Source organism: Pleurodeles waltl, chromosome 9, assembly GCF_031143425.1.
Source record: "Pleurodeles waltl isolate 20211129_DDA chromosome 9, aPleWal1.hap1.20221129, whole genome shotgun sequence".
Lineage (NCBI taxonomy): Eukaryota > Metazoa > Chordata > Amphibia > Caudata > Salamandridae > Pleurodeles > Pleurodeles waltl.
This window is the reverse complement of record NC_090448.1, coordinates 314,095,722-314,113,238: the sequence shown is the minus strand read 5'-3', so window position 1 is coordinate 314,113,238 and position 17,517 is coordinate 314,095,722. Positions and strand designations below refer to the sequence as shown.

The following is a 17,517-nucleotide window of genomic DNA, read 5'->3' as shown; positions in this document are numbered from 1 at the left end:
TTTAGATAATACATCCACCAAGAGTAAAGCAAACCTTCAATCATGACCTACCCCAGGCAGTGGCCCAATAAAGTCCATTCAGACAGTGAGCCACGCCTCACCAGGATCTTCAATAGGACCCATCAAAGACTTCTTGCCAAGTTGTAGTCTTTTTTCGCTTTCCCTACACTATACACACTCTTCCACCCACTGAGCAGTTGCATGTCAACACCAGCCATCCAAAAGTTTTCCTTAGCCCTCCTTTGAGTAAGCGTTTGTCCTAAATGGCCTTCATGTGCCAGATGTATAATTTTCCTTCTTAAATTCTCCTGGGGCACAAATCTGTCACCCCTCATCATCACACTGCCATCCCCCAACGACAGTTCATCCAAAACTTTGATATACTGTCTCACAGATACTGCCACAGCACTCTCTCTCCTTCCTCCATCAACAATCTTACTCACACACTGCAGCACAGAATCATTCATCATTCCTGGCAACCACTCTGCTTTAGAAAAGACTCCCACACCATGTTGCACTATATCCTCCATTCATGCCACCGCTCTTTCTTCTCCCTTCATCAGTAGTGCCTCGCCATCAACCAATTTCCAATCCACCGCTAGCCGTGAAAGAGCATCAGCTGAACATTTCTCCCCTCTTGAATGTGTTCTACACTGTACACATACTCCTGTAAACGAGCTGCCAGCCTTGCAGAACCTTTAGCTGCGCCTCCTGCTGATAACACCTTAACTAAAGGCTTGTGATCTGTTCTTAACTTGAAACAAATGCCCCACAAAAATGTCCTGAAATATTCCACTGACCAGGCAGCCGCTAAAGCCACTCACTCAATAACTGAGTAATTTCTTTCACTTTCAGTGAGAGAGCTCGAAGCAAAAGCCACCGTCCTCTCCACACCTTCGTGTATTTGATACAAATCCGTACCTACTCCAGACACACTTACATCCACAATGAGGATGGTAGGGGAAGATGTATTGAAGGGTACCAGAATTCTCGCAGCACACACCTCTTGCCTTACATTGTCAAAACATTCTTGTTGTAATTCTGACCATACAAAATTGCAGCCTTTGCGCAACAACACTCTTAACCCTTCTGTTTTGTCAGCAAAATTTTCAACAAATTTTGAGTAGTACTTTGAGACCCATAAAGGATCTCAATTGATCTTTGTTCCTCGGACCACAGAGAGAGCTTGATGGCTTCTAACAAATCCTTTTTTGGCTTGACTCCTTCACCAGAAATGAGTGTGTCCCAAATAGTCAATCTTCTTAGTCAAGAAAACACACTTCTCCTTCCTTAGAGTAAGCCCCACCGCCAAAAGTTTTTTCAACACCTTTCTCAAAATTTTATTATGTTCCACTACTGTTGAAGCAAATACTAAATTGTCATCCTGAAAAAATAAAACGTTGTTAAAACCCTGGAACACATGTGACATCATACGCTGAAAAACACTTGCAGCAGACAATAAACCGAAGGGCATTCTGACAAAGCGGAAGGTGCTATCCATGGTGGTGAATGCAGTAACGTCCCGCGTATTGTGATGTAATCGCACTTGATGGTAAGCACTCCTGAGATCCAATTTGGAAAAAAAAAAATCCTCCATTGAGTAACATAATGAGTTCATTGATATTTGGTAGAGGAAAATTATCCGTCACAATGTTCAGATTGACACTGCGGAGGTCCACACAAAACCTTAACTGACCATTCGATTTTTTTTTTTTTGTGATGACAACAGGAGAAATCCATTCGGGAGCTTCAGCAGGTTCATAACCCCCTCTTTTAACATATCCTTCAATAACTTGCCCACCTCCTCTCTAACTATAATAGGTACCTTTCTCACCTTATGTTTCACTGCAACAACTCCCGGCTTCATATACATTTTATGCACATAACCTTTTAGTCAGCCAACTCCTCTCAAAACACCTCCCTTACTTCCTAAAGAATAACATTGACATCATCAACAATCAATATTTGTTCAGTACCTCTAGGATTTACAATTATGTTCAAGTCATCTTGGTGCATCCAACCCAATATTGGTGGCACGGACTCAGCCACATACACTTTACCAAAGGTTTCTATTGTTTTGAAGCTAATAATGGTTGAAAAGAAACCCAAGATCTCAACCTCCTTCCCTTGTTAACCCTCAGGACAGATATTTTTATCCGTCAACTCAAGCTGCGGCCAATTCCTCATAAAAACATCCTTTGGAATAATAGTGTATTTTGATTCAGTATCCACCATCAGCTCAACACTCACTCTTTCAAAAGTGAACCAAGCTTTGGGACTACTTTCTCTCTTGTCACAGATCACTTTGTCATCCTCACCTAAACTAAGTATGCGATCCGTCGACTCACATCTATCTTCACATGCCGCCACACCCTTCAACTTAGGCCATTCAACACACAACCGCGCATAATGACCTTTGCGCCCACACCTTCTGCACTCCTTACCAACCACAAAACACCCCTTAAATTCACTGTTGTGCGAACTACTACCACATCTGTTACACATTTTCTTATTCACATTCGAGCTCTGAATTTTCTGAATCTCTTGTGTTTTCCTTTCCACAGCACCCACACTACTACCTTTGGTTTCCACATCTCCTACAACTTCCTGTGATAGTTGTTGTTCTCTACCACCATTACCATACCTTCCCATTTCTTTCATGCACAAGTCTGGCTCTTCTACTGCTTTGGCTATGTCAATCGCATCTTTCAAACCAGGATTCTTCGCAGCCCACAGCCTTTCTTGAATTTTCCTACTCTTGCAGTGGACCATTAATTGATCCCTAATCATTTCTTCACACATTTTTCCAAAATGGCATTTTACAGGCAACTCCCTCAATCTGGATACAAATTCATCAATTGACTCACCCACCCTCTGTGGTTGAGTATAGAACTTATACCTCGCCAAAAGCACATTAGTCTCCTTTGCAAACCTATTACTTTTTCTCAGCCTAGCTTCCCTGTACTCATCAGTAATATGAGCCCCATTGTCTGTAGCCACTGGCATAAATTAAAAAAGTCTCTGCGCTTCCGAACCCAAACAGTTCAATAAAATTGTTTTTTTGAGAGCAGCAGTAAACGCCTCGCTGTCCAATGCCAACAAATAGTTGTCAGACATATCTATCCAGGCTTCCCACTGGATTGCAGGTACACCTTGATGTGGAAGAAAACAAGGTGGTGCATTCATTAAAACATGCTCCATTGCGCATACCCAAACTTAAGCCAACACTTCTCAACGTAAAAACCTCTGCAGAGGCGTGAAAATCCCAGTCACAAACAATAAAAGTCAAGGTTTGCACATCACCGTATGTGCAACAGAAATGCACTCACTGCTGGTCCAAGTAGTCTAAGGTGTGCGTGACACCGCGAAAGGAATTCCACAAATATCCACATCTGTTAACTCTTTCCACTGAGGGTGTGCGTGTCACTGTGTTCCTTGACACAGTGCAAGTGGCACATCACTGTATGAAGTAACAACGTACGCACACTCCTGGAAGTGTGAAGAAATTCAAGGAGAATAAAGCACAGCGTCTTCCAAGACACAAATACTGCTCCAGAAAAAAGAAAATGCTGTCACTTTAAATCCACACTTCCCCTTTAAGTCCAGGAACACCAGATGTGATACCTCTTTAAGAAGCGACATCCCCTTCCAATTTTGAGCCAACTGCAAAGATCCGCCTCCATAGCTCTAAAGACGCGCCTCAAACTCCGGAAACGAAGCGTCTTCTCCACCGCGTTGTTCCTGGCTCATGAATGCCCATGGAAAGGGCCACCTGCATCAACGCGCTGTACCTGAAATCTCCGCATAGAAAGATAATCTGTCATTAGGCAGGTGATCGCCGCTCAGTAGGTCGATAACCGCTCCGCTCGTCGCCAAACAATGTTGTAAAAATAAAGGTAAGCAACTCTTGGTAATCTCTCAACAAGATCTTCTTTAATCGACTTACTTGAGTGGTGTCGCGTTTCACACTCATGCAACCGCTCCCCGCATTCAAAACCGCCTTCACATTCCCTTCAGGGCACGAGCGCCCTCGGACTTGAGACAAGCGCTCGAGCTCAAGGAGAATGCTTGTGCATACCAACATAATATAACGTGACCGCATTGCATTAGTGGCCACTCAGTGCAAGACTGTTAGCAGTCCTCACCAAGTTGTGTCACGCATGATTGCCAGCAGTGATGAAAAAATATGAAAGGCTTCATCAATGCGCAATGCCTCTTGGTGGGTAACACATAACATCTGTTGCTGCATTGCCCATGGAACCAAGGTAACAATATTAGTAATGTCTCTGCAGAGCTGCATGATTTGTCACTCAAAAAGCAGCCTAAATATATTTTCCAGATTGAGCCATTTTCCCCAAACATCAGCTTATGAGATCTTGAAATGCATATACTTTCATCTCAAATATGTGCTTTCCAATTTTAGTATACAGATATTTCAACCAAATTAAAACTTCTAATTTAGTAACTTGGGCTGCACATAGGAGAGCCAACTTTAAGGCACCCACAAGGTAACTTTAGTTGTTGATTTCTATTTCGAGTCTCATTATGGTATCATTAGTTGATGTTATATTTAATAGTATTTTCCTTCAAGCCCCAAAATACAGCTCATCCAATGTACTTTAATGAAGAATTCAAGTCTGTTTCTTGCTGCTGAAAAAAACTCTCTGGTTCATCCTCTGCCCCCGCACTTCTACGGGTCTCACCAGGGGTCTCTGCGTATAACCTTTAAAGCCCTCATCTTTAGAAGAGTGCTAGATGGATCTAAGGTGCAGCAAGAGAGTGATGTTGGCATAGAAAAGCCCAAAGCCTGTGATCATTAACACTATATGGACCGAAGCACACCAGATTTCTTGTGTTAATGAACTCTAATCAGCTTCTTGGCCTTGTGTTGATCAGGTTTGAATGTTACCTATGAAACATAAAATGTAAAAAGAAAAAATATTAACATATCATCTTCGACACAAAAGTATCCTGCATATCAGCAACAAATCAACTATGCACTAGGCAAATTACAACTAATTTGAGATTCTAATTGAACAATTATGAACGGCCTGGCTGAGACTGCTCAAATTACAGTGAATGTGCTCCTTATTTAGTAGCAAAATCAACATCAAAGATGAATTTAGCACAAAATTCTTACAAGAAAATAGTCTGCCTTCCTACACCAAGATGTCCAGTACCTTGTTCCTTTTTTTCTAAAAAACATATATATATTCATAATGAACCATCTAAGCTTCTTATAAAGAATAATTGATTTCCTTTTATACTGCTTTATGAACTCTGCTTCTGTTGCGTTCTGGATACACATGGGATGTTTATGCATGACTAGACAGTATAATACACGTCCCTCTTAAAGCAGTCTCTACGAATATCCTATTGAGTTTCTGTGATTATACTACCAACATATGCATATAATTTTTGCCACTCTTCCCCAAATCTGTATATGGTTCTATTTCCGCTTTGTCTCGTATTGATTTGCTTTAAGAATGTTTTTCGATTTTCAGATTTTTGTTGTTATCCTAAATTATTGGTTATATTTCTAGCTGTTTGATGTAATGGCCTCTAAAACATGTATGCTTATGTCTGTACTTTGTAAACAAATAAGTGTTAAAATAAAGGAGATTTGCTTTTATAACTGTTGCTTTTAGGCAGGGTGATACCACACTTTTTAAGTAGCTGTGTTCTTTTGCTCTGCCATCACAAGACAGAAACGGTCTAGGATCATTTAGCTGACAAACATAAATCGGTCTCTTAAAATGTTGGATTATATGAGAGTGCTTTGTTTCAGTTCCTGAGACCACTTAGTGTCTTAGGCGCTTCAGTGCATCTCCTCTGTCCCAGTAAAGCCAATTGGAGATTGCTTAAATTGGTTTTGGCTTTAAATGTTCATAAGTGAATCAACTAACTTCTTTTCAAACAGGATTATCAAGTGAAGTCCTCTTCGCAACACACACATGAGGGCACAGCCTGTCAATTAGGAAGCTGAGCTGGTCTACGGTTCCTCCGTACACAAAGCATCTATGGCCCATTCTAAATGTATGTTTTTCTGTCTTCATGCCACTGCCATTTGGTAGGTTAATTGTGACTAACAACACCTATTCCTGCTTCCTAGAGGTATTTCAATGAGGCGTCCAAATGTGGTGACTCATACCGGTACAGGCATTTGGTGCCATGCATGGTAAACTGGTCGGAATAATAAGAAAGCTCAGTCCAAGCCTTTCCACGTTTCAAATCACTAATTAGCATACTTTCTTTCACAATCAAATATAGAAAAAGTTTTCACATTTTCAATTCTTGTTTTTTTGTGTTTCCATTGTTAATTTTAATATATTCATTTTAATCTTATTTAATTTAGTAACAGTCGCAGACCACGGGAGTAAGCCTCGCGGACATCTAGGGGTTCTCTGACCACAGGTTAAGCTGCCAGTGGTCTAGAGGGAAAGGTTGTTTCAAATTGATGGCCATGTGATGTCCGTCTTAAAGGCTACAGTACATGTATAAACAGAAATAACACCCACTGAAAACATTCCTGGGAAAACAAAAAGATGAATATAAGGACACAGCAGTATCTCACAATACTGGAAAGTTAACAGTCGTACAGAACCAGCAGAAAGTGCATACGCCAAGTAACTTAGCACTTAAATATCATGGCTAAATCTTTGGTTACACAAGCCAAATGTACTTTACATCTGATCATCAACAAAGTATCAAATATCTTCATTCTGCCTCATTCTTACCAGAGTTCTCAAAACCAGACTCCCATTCCAATATAATCATCAAAACAAGAACAAAAATGTTAGTCTGCTTTTTGCTGTGGTTAAATACTAGTGGTGAAAATTTTACTATATCAACATGCTGAAAGCAACATACCATCTTGCTTCTGATGGTTGGCAGAGAAGAAGTGATACCATCCTTCATCATCTGAAATTGTTATCCTTCAATACTAATTTGACATCAGCTACGGTAGCATTTTTTTTTTGGCTTCAAACAAATATTTTGAAGGTGACTCGCTGAGGTGCTGCAGGAAGAGCAGACTTTGCTCAGAATAGGATGTAGCATTCGTACAGATTACGTAATACTATGCCTCAAACTAACACCATTATGTGGATGGGTAGAGTGTTAATATTCACATTTAATAACTGTTAACGAAACATGCATAATCAGTGTGTGTTTTTAGGGTCGAGCGTGCAAGCATGTTGGCCTGCTGTAATCTCCCTGTGAGCTTTTAACCACGGCCACTGCATGCCCATCAGTTTCGTTGGTTCGTGGGCTTGCCTTTTAAAAATCGCTTGATTTTATTTGTGAAAGGTATGCATACGTCATGCCTTTTCCTGTGTTTAGCCCTCCTCAAGCGCACCGGCCATCTACTGAAAACATACAAACATACAAAGCTCCTTGTTTTCAGCGTGGTTTCTGGACTACTTTTTCTTTTTATTTCCTTCGCAGCGCGACCTCACTGCACATTTGCCGTAACGTTTGACTGCGAGCGAACTTCTGTTTCATTTTGTGTGCTCCTTCACGCTCAAGGCGTGGCGCTTTAAAACGGGTGGGTCAGGTGTGTAAAACTGTATTACTTTTCGTTTTCATTTTATGTGGCAATTAAAGTCCAGTTAGGACTTTACAAAGCTAATAGCTCTAAGTCGAGCCAATGCAAAACCAATTTTAGAACGCTATTTTCTAAATGTTCGATTGGTCCGTTACCATGTTTCTGGTAATTTGAAAGCATTTCACCAGCCAGGTGAAATTGTGTTGGAGAGAAAACTAAGCCCTCAAAACTGCTTTGTATTATATAGAAAAGGAAATCGTGCTGATATTTTAAAGTATAAAATTGCCTTTTTGGTTGTTCTAGCAAAGATGATACAAGTAGGCCTGTGGAAATGTTTCAAATTAAAATGTTCCAAATCTTTAACTATGCTTTCAGTTTAGGCCTCTTTCCGGGTTTGGCCAGCCTCGTTGAGCAGAGGTTCAGGCCCTAGCTCCTTATTTTTAAGCGCACTCTGCCCCCTAAAGTATGGTTTGTTCTCATTTGGCCTTCATCCACACTATGAACGATTCTAGGAAGACTTTGTTCTGCAAACCAACCTTCTTAACCTAAAAAAAACTATTTATTTCGCCACCCATTGCTTCCTTCCCCTTCTTCGGTCAAAGCTATGGATTTTAAAGATGTTAATGCAGCTGTGCTATGTGCGAATGCGCTGTGCCCTTTGAAGATGGGTTGCAGTTCACTTGGCACATTTCACTGTGTGAATTGCTTTTTCTCACTCACAGACCCTTTGCAACAGTGCAAGTCATCCTTCAGTAATTTATACCTACTAAAGTCTCTAGGCCATGTGGCACATCTCTTCAAATTATGCAGTTCTTATCACTTTTCGATGTTTCTGCATGTTTTTCGATCAGCTTCTATAGCAACGCCCCAGTTTTGAAATGTATCCTCTACTAAAAATGCTCTTAGGTTATCATGACTACGGATTGTGTTTAATTTATCTGATAAGGTCATTCGAAGAAGGACCTACTCCATGCTTATTTTTTTGCAGGAGTTCACGTGCTTTCCTAAAATATTAACTTCAAACTTAAGCCTTTTCAACTTTTACATCGACAATGTTCAAAGTGTCAGTTAGGAACCTGTGAAATGATTTATGGTGCAGCTTTAGTTAGCATCAAATGTCACTTTCCATGGTACTCTGTGTGGTGACACTGGCTCCCCATAGGATTTTTGGTCGTCTTGTGGTTTTGTTTATGGTAGATGTGTGTCGTGCCTTGTTATGTCTAGAGCATAACTAGATGTTAACCTGTACGTGGGTCCATTGGGGTTAGGCGTTAAAACGTCCAGCTAGGTTAGTTGTGCTGAGCAGTGCATGTCACGGAGACCCTGTCTGCAATAATAAGAGAGGTGTTTTCATTCAGAAATGTGGTTGGATCATCATGAGTGAAATTTGCCTCCTTCTCCAATAGGATGACGCGCGGCAGCTGTTCGCACTGGCGAGCACCGCGGAGGAGCAGGGAATCATGCCAGACGACCTCTCCAACGTGATCCGGCGACTGTGGGCAGACAGCGGGGTCCAGGTCTGCTTCAACCGCTCCCGGGAGTACCAGCTCAATGACTCGGCGGCATAGTGAGTAGCCTCGTTAGCTCTTCTTTCCATTACCTTGCCTCCGCATTATACTCGAGGTCAGGCTTGTGGTCTTGCTTTCACTCTAAATGCACAGTCACAGGCTACATGTGCCCTTACCTGTCGGCATACTCGCCGTGCGGATTACCTGTAAGACACTGCTGTTATCATCAGCAGGTACCAGACAGGGACCCCGGAATTATTCAGCAAAGGAAGGCTAAAGTATGTGGTAGACTTGAGACCATTATGCAGCAAATTCAAGTGATATTAACTATTTTCATATTTCCAAAAGCACTGCTACGAAAAGGGTCCTAAAGTTATAGAAAATATGTTCTCAGTAAAATAACCTGTATATTCACCAGATTCTGTGGAAATGTTATTCTCCAGCAGTGGCTGAATTTCTCTTGATGGAAGTACAGACCACTAGCTATTTCCTCCACCCACAAGACTAAAATAGTTTACGTGAAATTCATGAGAAATCAAGATTGCATAAGCTTGCTTTTTTTTAATGAAATGTTTGCCTCTTTTATTTTGTGTATTCCATTTAGGTTTTAAACCTCGTTTTCTGTTTTGCGCTTACTTTGGGTTCAAAGCAGAATGATTCTGAAAGAAACGTCACCACAGGACCGTGTGTATATTACATATTTATAATGTAAGTGTCTCACTAGGAGACACTTTAAGATTTATGACATCATGACCTGAAAAGAGATGGAAAATGCCTGGCATTCTACTAACTCTGGGTGCTCCTATGAGATATTTTCAGAATGGTATCTGTGATGTAAACATGAATTTGCATGAAGTGCAAAAATATATTTTCATGACAGTCTTTCCTATCATGATTTAATTACATTTAAATGTGAGCTTTAATTTACAAGTCCAGACAATAAATAGACTTCTTCTTAATTTATTGATGAAATTACTACCACCTGGGCAGAATTCTCCCCTCTTTAACCCCTTTGCTGCCAGGTCTTATCCCCTCAGGTGCCAGGCCTTTATTTGGCTGTGATAGAGCGTTCCCGGACCAAATAAATTACCTGTATTGGGACGCTCTTGGGCCGATGAATCTTTTGACCAAGTGGGGCTCTCCTCACCCGAGAGTAATCAATTCGATCAAATCAATAATCAATAACGTACATAGGCAATACCCTGATCAACATAACATTTCACAATTAATCCAGAATACATTTCGGCGAAACCATGACCTTTCGGTCATGAATAACCACACCAGTTTATTGCAAGTTAATGAATTTATTTCCCTATATTAACAAAGCTAGCACAATATAAACATGTCTCAACACCAAATGATATATGTAAATGAACATTAATAGCTGTCCATAACGACGAAACAGATGCAGTCTATGCAGCATTTGAATAACAATGCCTTCGATAATAGCAATGCAAACCACTAAAACTATAATCTGTAATGAGCTAATAGCATACACTGGTCAGCATAACAAGGTCTCAAATTGCATCGTGCGACAGATGAATCCTCATCTATCCTCAAATTAGCATCGGCATGTGGGACTTCATGCAAAACAATTTAGCAACATTAATTTGGAAAACTCCTAACTAGGGCTCTTATCAAAAAAATCAGCAGTTGGTTACCTAAAAAGAACACAATGCAATTGTACAATTTCCTTTCATATTTACCCAATTCAATCAGCATTCAAGGAAGTCTTCGTCTCACAGGTAGCAGTTTCGATCAGCATGGGATGGGGGCAAAGGGGCAGGGTGGACGGGGCAATTGCCTCTCAGCGGGAAAAGGACAAAACTATTACTTCATGCAAAGGGACGAATCAAAGTTAAAGTCTCTAGGGCGAGAATTAATTAAAGTCTCTTTCTCTCGATTAGAGAAAGCATCAAAGTCTCTTTCAAAATGGCGTCGCAGCAAAGTGGGCCATAATAGCTGCAATGTCCTGCAAAATGGCGGTCAATGGCTGGTAATGGCTGGTAACGGCAATAATGGCTGGTAATGGCTGGTAACGGCAATAATGGCTGGTAATGGCTGTTTTCCTCTCGTGCACCTGGTTTAAATAGACAACAGTTCAAATCCAGTAGGGTCTTCCATTGGAGGGTTCACAGGTTGGCTTCAAATTGTCCAATCAAAAACTACAGTTCACAAGCTTCTACCTAAGCATACATTATCCTTGGAGTCGGGAACGTAAGTTGCAACATATTTTACCAATTAACTCACTTTCAGAGCGTCCATTGTCTGCACCTGCAGATTGACCTTGGAGCAAAGAAGAAGATGCCAGGCTGGCACGAAACCTTAAAGATAAGCATGTGAACGATCCCACTGGAAAAGTACAGCTTCAAGCAAGAATACACTTTTATTAGCACGTTGGAAAAATACGAGCATCTAAACCGTGAGACAGGCAACTAGGCCAAAGCCTCCACTAAAGTCATGCTAAGCTAAAACATTTCTAACAAGCAAATCATAGCACACGTTTACGATTATGTCAGATTCGTACAATTCTAATACATCACGTTATATAAAGCACGCTTATAAATGTTGGCAAACTACTCTGAGGGCACATTTGTCCCCGTACAATCTTTATTAGTTCGGTTAAAGTCACACTTGATTATTGCAATACTACGTTTATGCGCTAATAAATGTAAAACCTTCATTTCTGCGTCATCAATCCCTCCTCTGATGACTACTTGTCATCACACAAAACTATTCCCACAAATTTTATTCCATTAAAATTCTGTCAGTTCTCTTTGCCTTTTAGTTCCCCTTGTCCTTGCTTTGTATTCTTCTGCCATTCTTTTCATCATTTTCTCTTCCTTGCTTCTTTTAATCCTTGCCATGATCATTATTATTCCCCTTTTTATTCCCCAAATTCCAAATATACAAATCAGTACTATCAATATTCCCTGTATTATTTTTAGTAATATTCCATTCCAAATGCCACCAAGCCAATTTCCCACTGAAGCAATTCCCTTTCCAACTTTCTCCCACACTCCTGGTTCTTTCAATTCCTTCAAGTCTGCACTCTCTTTTGTTAGATTTGCAAGCATAGTTTTAATTTTCACACTGTTGTCTGGAATATACGTACAACAGTGACGCGCACCAAGCATTTTGCAAACGCCGCCATCCTTTGCTAAAAAGAATGTCTAGGGCAAGCCTGTTTTGAAGAGTCATAGCTCTTTCTGCTGCAAGTTCAGCATCTATCAGGATTATAGCACCTGAAAACTTTGTCAACATGTTATCCACTATAGTAGACAACTTTCTTATTTTGATGGAATTCAACACAACTCCCAATGAAGGAATCATGGCTCCAAATATATCTCCTACCACAGCAGCTGCGGTCTCTCTTTTCTGGATACGATGAGATCCAGGCGTCTTTGGAATCACCGATAGGTCATCCAGTTGATAAACCTTTGGGAACACTATACCCAAATAACATCTCCCCCACCATCCCTTTGGAAGACGATAATAGGCATTATGCCCACAAATGTAGTATACACCCGGTATGACAGGGTCAAGTCCGTTCAGCATGAATGTCCACTTGGCCTTAAAGATAAACGTATGTTTACATTCACTCGCTCCTACGAAAATGTTGTCATAATAAGATTCACCTCGATATATACAAAACTTCCCTACATGCCAAGCATCTAAAGCTATTCTCCCTTGTGTTTTTATTGCAGCAAAATCATAATGATCTACTGAAGTCCTCTTACTTAGCTCTTTTTCTAATTTTGCATTAATTTGTGCCCTTCTATCATCTGTGCGATCTAAAAAGCTTATTTCTACTGCAGTGAGCGAGCAGGTAAGATTTTCCCTATGTGCGTGAGCTGTTTCAAAAGGTTGCATTGGCTCGAAAAATTCCCTCATTATTTTAGCATCCCAATCTTTAGCAATCTGGCTTAGCTGCGTGATTATAGGAACATATGCAAAAGTAACATCATAATTTGAGTAAAAATACTGTATGTTGGTTTGACCATAAAATCTAGAAGTTACTATACTACATGTAATCCCGTATGTAAGAGGCATGTGATGATATGTCACCCCTTCCTTTACCGATGTCGGTATCTGTGTACACACATAACAATCTTTCGCATCCATAGTCTCAACATATTCTGTTAGCAAGCGATAGAAAACATTATACGAAAGCTCCTTCTTATCATGCAAGTGTCTCATCTAATTCTAGTCTTTTCAGTGCGGTTAGTTCAGTGACAGTAACAGGAGCAAAAGTAGAAGCATCAATTTTCTCAGTCTCACCCTTACCATGCATTCCAAGCACTATTGCCATTATTATTAGTACACATGCAATTATCAAGCCTATACACACATATTTACAATACTTCACTCTACTGTTTTGCGTCATGATCTGTATAGAATCAGAGAGCTAGAAGCACCTATAAAAGAAACGATTTAGCAATTCAGTTACAAAGCTGAACGAGCGCAATGCAATGTTCACACAGTTTTCTTCAGGAGGCCAAGTCACTTATCGGTTAGCAGCATTTGTCTCAATTCGGCAATAACTCAGTCTCTTTTTTTTTTTTTTTTTCCAAAGTTCAATAACTCACTCTCTCTTTTTTTTTTTTTTTTTTCAGTTAGCAACGTCGTCTCAAATCGGGTTTTAGAGTCAATCAGGTTTTCAAAGTCTTATCAAGTTAGCAAATGTCTCATCCGGTCTAGCAATGTCTCAGCTGGTTGTATCACGTTATATTATAGCAAGCAATGTCATTTACCAGTTTTTCAATCAACAGTGTCCATAAAACTTTTCTTTTCTATTGGTATCTCTTCTTCTTCGTTCTCGAGGCTAAGAGATACAAATTCGTCAGTCCAATCGTCATTGACTACATATGCCCATTCTGGACCGGAATATCTCCTGTTTGGTATTCTTTTCCTTTTCAATTTCGCCTCTCTCTTTGATTCTGCCTCACTGGTACTTTCCTCTTTGGCAAAGTCTTTTTCTTCACTTGTTGTTGGTAACACGACAGACACTTCCTTTCTTTTCTCTTTCACTTTTGGCCCTTCACTGTCGTTCAACTTTTCTCCAGTCTTTACTTTTACTGGTGATATACTCGGTCTTTTCTTTGCACTGTGTCCACTTGATGGACCTGATATCTCCCCTGATGAAGATTGAACAGTTTCGTTCTGTTCTGCCTTGTCCCCTCCTTCTGGGGAGTCAATCGCGTTTTCCTTTTCTTTCTCTGTACCGTCTGCTTCTGGGAAAGCCCTCCTCTGATCAGACTCTCCTGCTTCTTCACCTCTTTCGAGCCCTTTGTCACCGCTACTTTCGTCAGGCTCTTTGTCACTTTCAGCTGCTTCAGGCTCTTGGTTACCTTCAGCTGCTTCAGGCTCTTTGTTACCTTCAGCTGCTTCAGGCTCTTTGTTGCCTTCAGCTTCTTCGTCACTGTCTGAGGTTTCTCCTTGGTCTTCCCCAAGTGAATCTGTTTCTTCGTCCTCAGAGAATATCTCTCTCTCCTCTAATTCTGCCTGTTCGCTTCTAGTTCCGTTTTGCTCTGTCTCAGCGCTTTGCACTTTGTTATCAGGAACTGGCAGTTTCAGCGCTTCAACTTCCTCATCTGTGGGACACAACACTTTCTTTGTGTGACTGGCGTGGATCCAGTTGGGAACTCCCGCACACTTCACAGCGGTAGTTGTCGTCAGGATCACTTGGAAAGGGCCTTTCCAACGGGGTTCCAGACACGACTTCCTCACGTGCTTCTTTACCACGACCCAGTCACCTGCTTTCAGTGTGTGTCCTGGACCTTGGATCGGTGGCAAGGTGGTTGCTTCCACCTGGTGAGAGAAAGAGCGAACCACGTCAGCCAGACCTTTGCAGTAGTCTAACACCATATCATCTGTAATATTCAAAAGCGCGATTGCGGGAACTGCAGGAAGTCTCATGGCCCTGCCCATGAGAATTTCGTGCGGGGACAATCCAGTCTTTCTGTAAGGGGTGTTTCTCATTGACATTAACACCAAAGGCAATGCGTCAGGCCATTTCAAATTTGCCGATGCACATATTTTCGCCATTCTCGATTTCAGTGTACCATTCATCTGCTCCACCAGTCCTGAGGCTTCTGGGCGATAGCTACAATGCAGTTTTTGCTCAATGTTCAGCGCTGCGCAAAGTAACTTTATCACCTCGTTATTGAAGTGACTTCCCCTATCTGATTCTAAAGAGATCGGGAATCCGAAACGTGGTATCAACTCCCTCAACAATAGTTTTGCAACTGTAAGGCTGTCATTTCTACGTGTGGGGTATGCTTCAATCCAGTGACTAAAAATGCACACAATCACCAACACATACTTCAGACCTCCATGCACAGGCATCTCAATAAAGTCCATCTGCATTCTACTGAACGGGCCACCGGCCCTGCCAATGTGGCTCGCGTTCACAACTGTTACCTTTCCTGGGTTCATCTGCTGACAAATGACACATCGGTGGCAGACTGCTTCTGCAACTTGACGAAATCTGGGGTTAAACCAATCAGTTTTGAACAATCTTATCATGGCATCTCTCCCTAGGTGAGCCTGCCCATGATAGAACCGCGCAAGCTGCGATAAGAGACAATTTGGTAAGACAAATTTTCCCTCATTTGAAACCCATATCTCATCTGGTCTCTTTGTACATTGTGCCTTAATCCAGGAAACTTTTTCATCCTCCCTGACGCTATTCTGTAATGTTTTTAGTTCATCCATTGTATCCACGACCTTCAAAGCAAAAGCTTCAGATGGTTCGAGCTCTGGCTCATTTATCGAATTCCATTCATCCCTGAGCAATATACAGTTCAAGGCACAAAATCTTGCGACTTGATCCGCATATGCATTTCCCAGGGAAACGTAGTCCTGTCCTTTTGTATGAGCACTACACTTTACCACTGCAATTTCGGCTGGCATTTGAATGGCATGTAACAATTCCCTTATTCTCTCCCCGTTTTTCACTGGGGACCCTGAAGAAGTCAGGAAACCTCTCTGTGACCATAGTTGCCCAAAGTCGTGCACAATTCCAAACCCATACTGACTATCAGTGTAAATGGTAACCTTCATCAATGCAGACAGTTGACATGCTCTTGTAAGGGCTACAAGCTCTGCTACTTGTGCAGAATAGACTCCTTGAAGCCAGGACGCTTCCAAGACACCTGTGACAGTACATACAGCATATCCTGCTTTCAATATTCCCAATGCATCTCTTAAACTTGACCCATCAACAAAAACAATTTGGTCATTTTCATCAAGCTTAGTATCCTTGATGTCAGGTCGGGGTTTTGTGCAAAATTCAGTCACCTGAAGGCAGTCATGCTCGACGTCTTCAGCGTTCTCAATTTCAGCATTTTCACCAGGAAGCAAGGTTGCTGGATTCAACGTAGTGCACCTTTTCAGCTGCACATTCGGTGAGCCCAGAATTATTGTTTCATACCTTGTGAGTCTTGCTCCAGTCATGTGTTGCGTTCGGGAGCGGGTCAAAAGTATCTCAACTGAGTGAGGGACCATGACTGTTACTGGATGTCCCATCACTATTCCTTCACTCTGAGTGAGGCTGATACCAACTGCTGCTACGGCGCGCAAACACCCTGGAAGTGCTGCTGCGACCGGATCCAAAGTAGCTGAAAAATACGCTACTGGTCTGTTTATGCCACCATGGGCTTGGGTCAAGACAGACAAAGAACATGCATCACGTTCATGACAAAACAATGTGAAAGGCTTTGTGTAATCAGGCATACCTAAAGCTGGAGCCCTGCACATGCATTCTTTCAATTCAATAAAAGCATCCATTTCATCTCCTTTCAGCTCAATTTCATCCAATGCATCCTTCTGGGTCAGTTTCAGTAAAGGCTTTGCTAGAGTTGAGAAGTTGGGAATCCACTGGCGACAGTAGCTCACCATCCCCAAAAACTTCCTCACCTCTCTCCTCGTCTTTGGTGGACTCATTTGAAGTACACTTGTTATTCTTTCCTTCATTATTCTCCGTGACCCTTTCTCTATTTGGTGACCCAAGTATTTCACTTTCTTCTGACAGAACTGCAACTTTGAAGGAGACACCTTGTGTCCATTCCTTCCCAAGTGGTTCAGTAGAGCAATGGTATCGGCCGTGCAGCCATTTTCTGTCTTAGATGCGATCAGTAAGTCATCAATGTACTGTACTAGAGTAGACTCGAATGGCAATTCAAACGCTTCCAGGTCTTTCTTTAGAATCTGATTGAAAATTGACGGTGACTCGGAAAACCCTTGAGGAATTCGACACCAACTGTAAACTCTGTCTAAGAATTTGAAACAAAAGAGAAATTGGCTGTCCTCGTGAAGAGGCACCGAAAAGAATGCTTGTGACAAGTCGATGACTGAGAACCACTCGGCATCGCAAGGGATTTGAAACATTATCACAGCTGGATTCGGTACTACGGGGCAACATTTGACTATGATGTCATTTATTTTCCTCAAGTCCTGCAC

At 41.4% G+C, this 17,517-nt stretch overlaps 1 protein-coding gene across 1 annotated transcript in view; it reads left to right on the top strand.

Moving 5' to 3' along the window:
• The window catches only part of GNAI2 (G protein subunit alpha i2), a 389,314-nt gene that overhangs the window by 243,054 nt on the left and 128,743 nt on the right, over positions 1-17,517 (top strand). Inside the window, exon 4 of the mRNA XM_069206821.1 lies at positions 8,953-9,113. Coding sequence (XP_069062922.1) covers positions 8,953-9,113 — 161 coding nt within the window. The remainder of the gene's footprint in view (positions 1-8,952; positions 9,114-17,517) is intronic.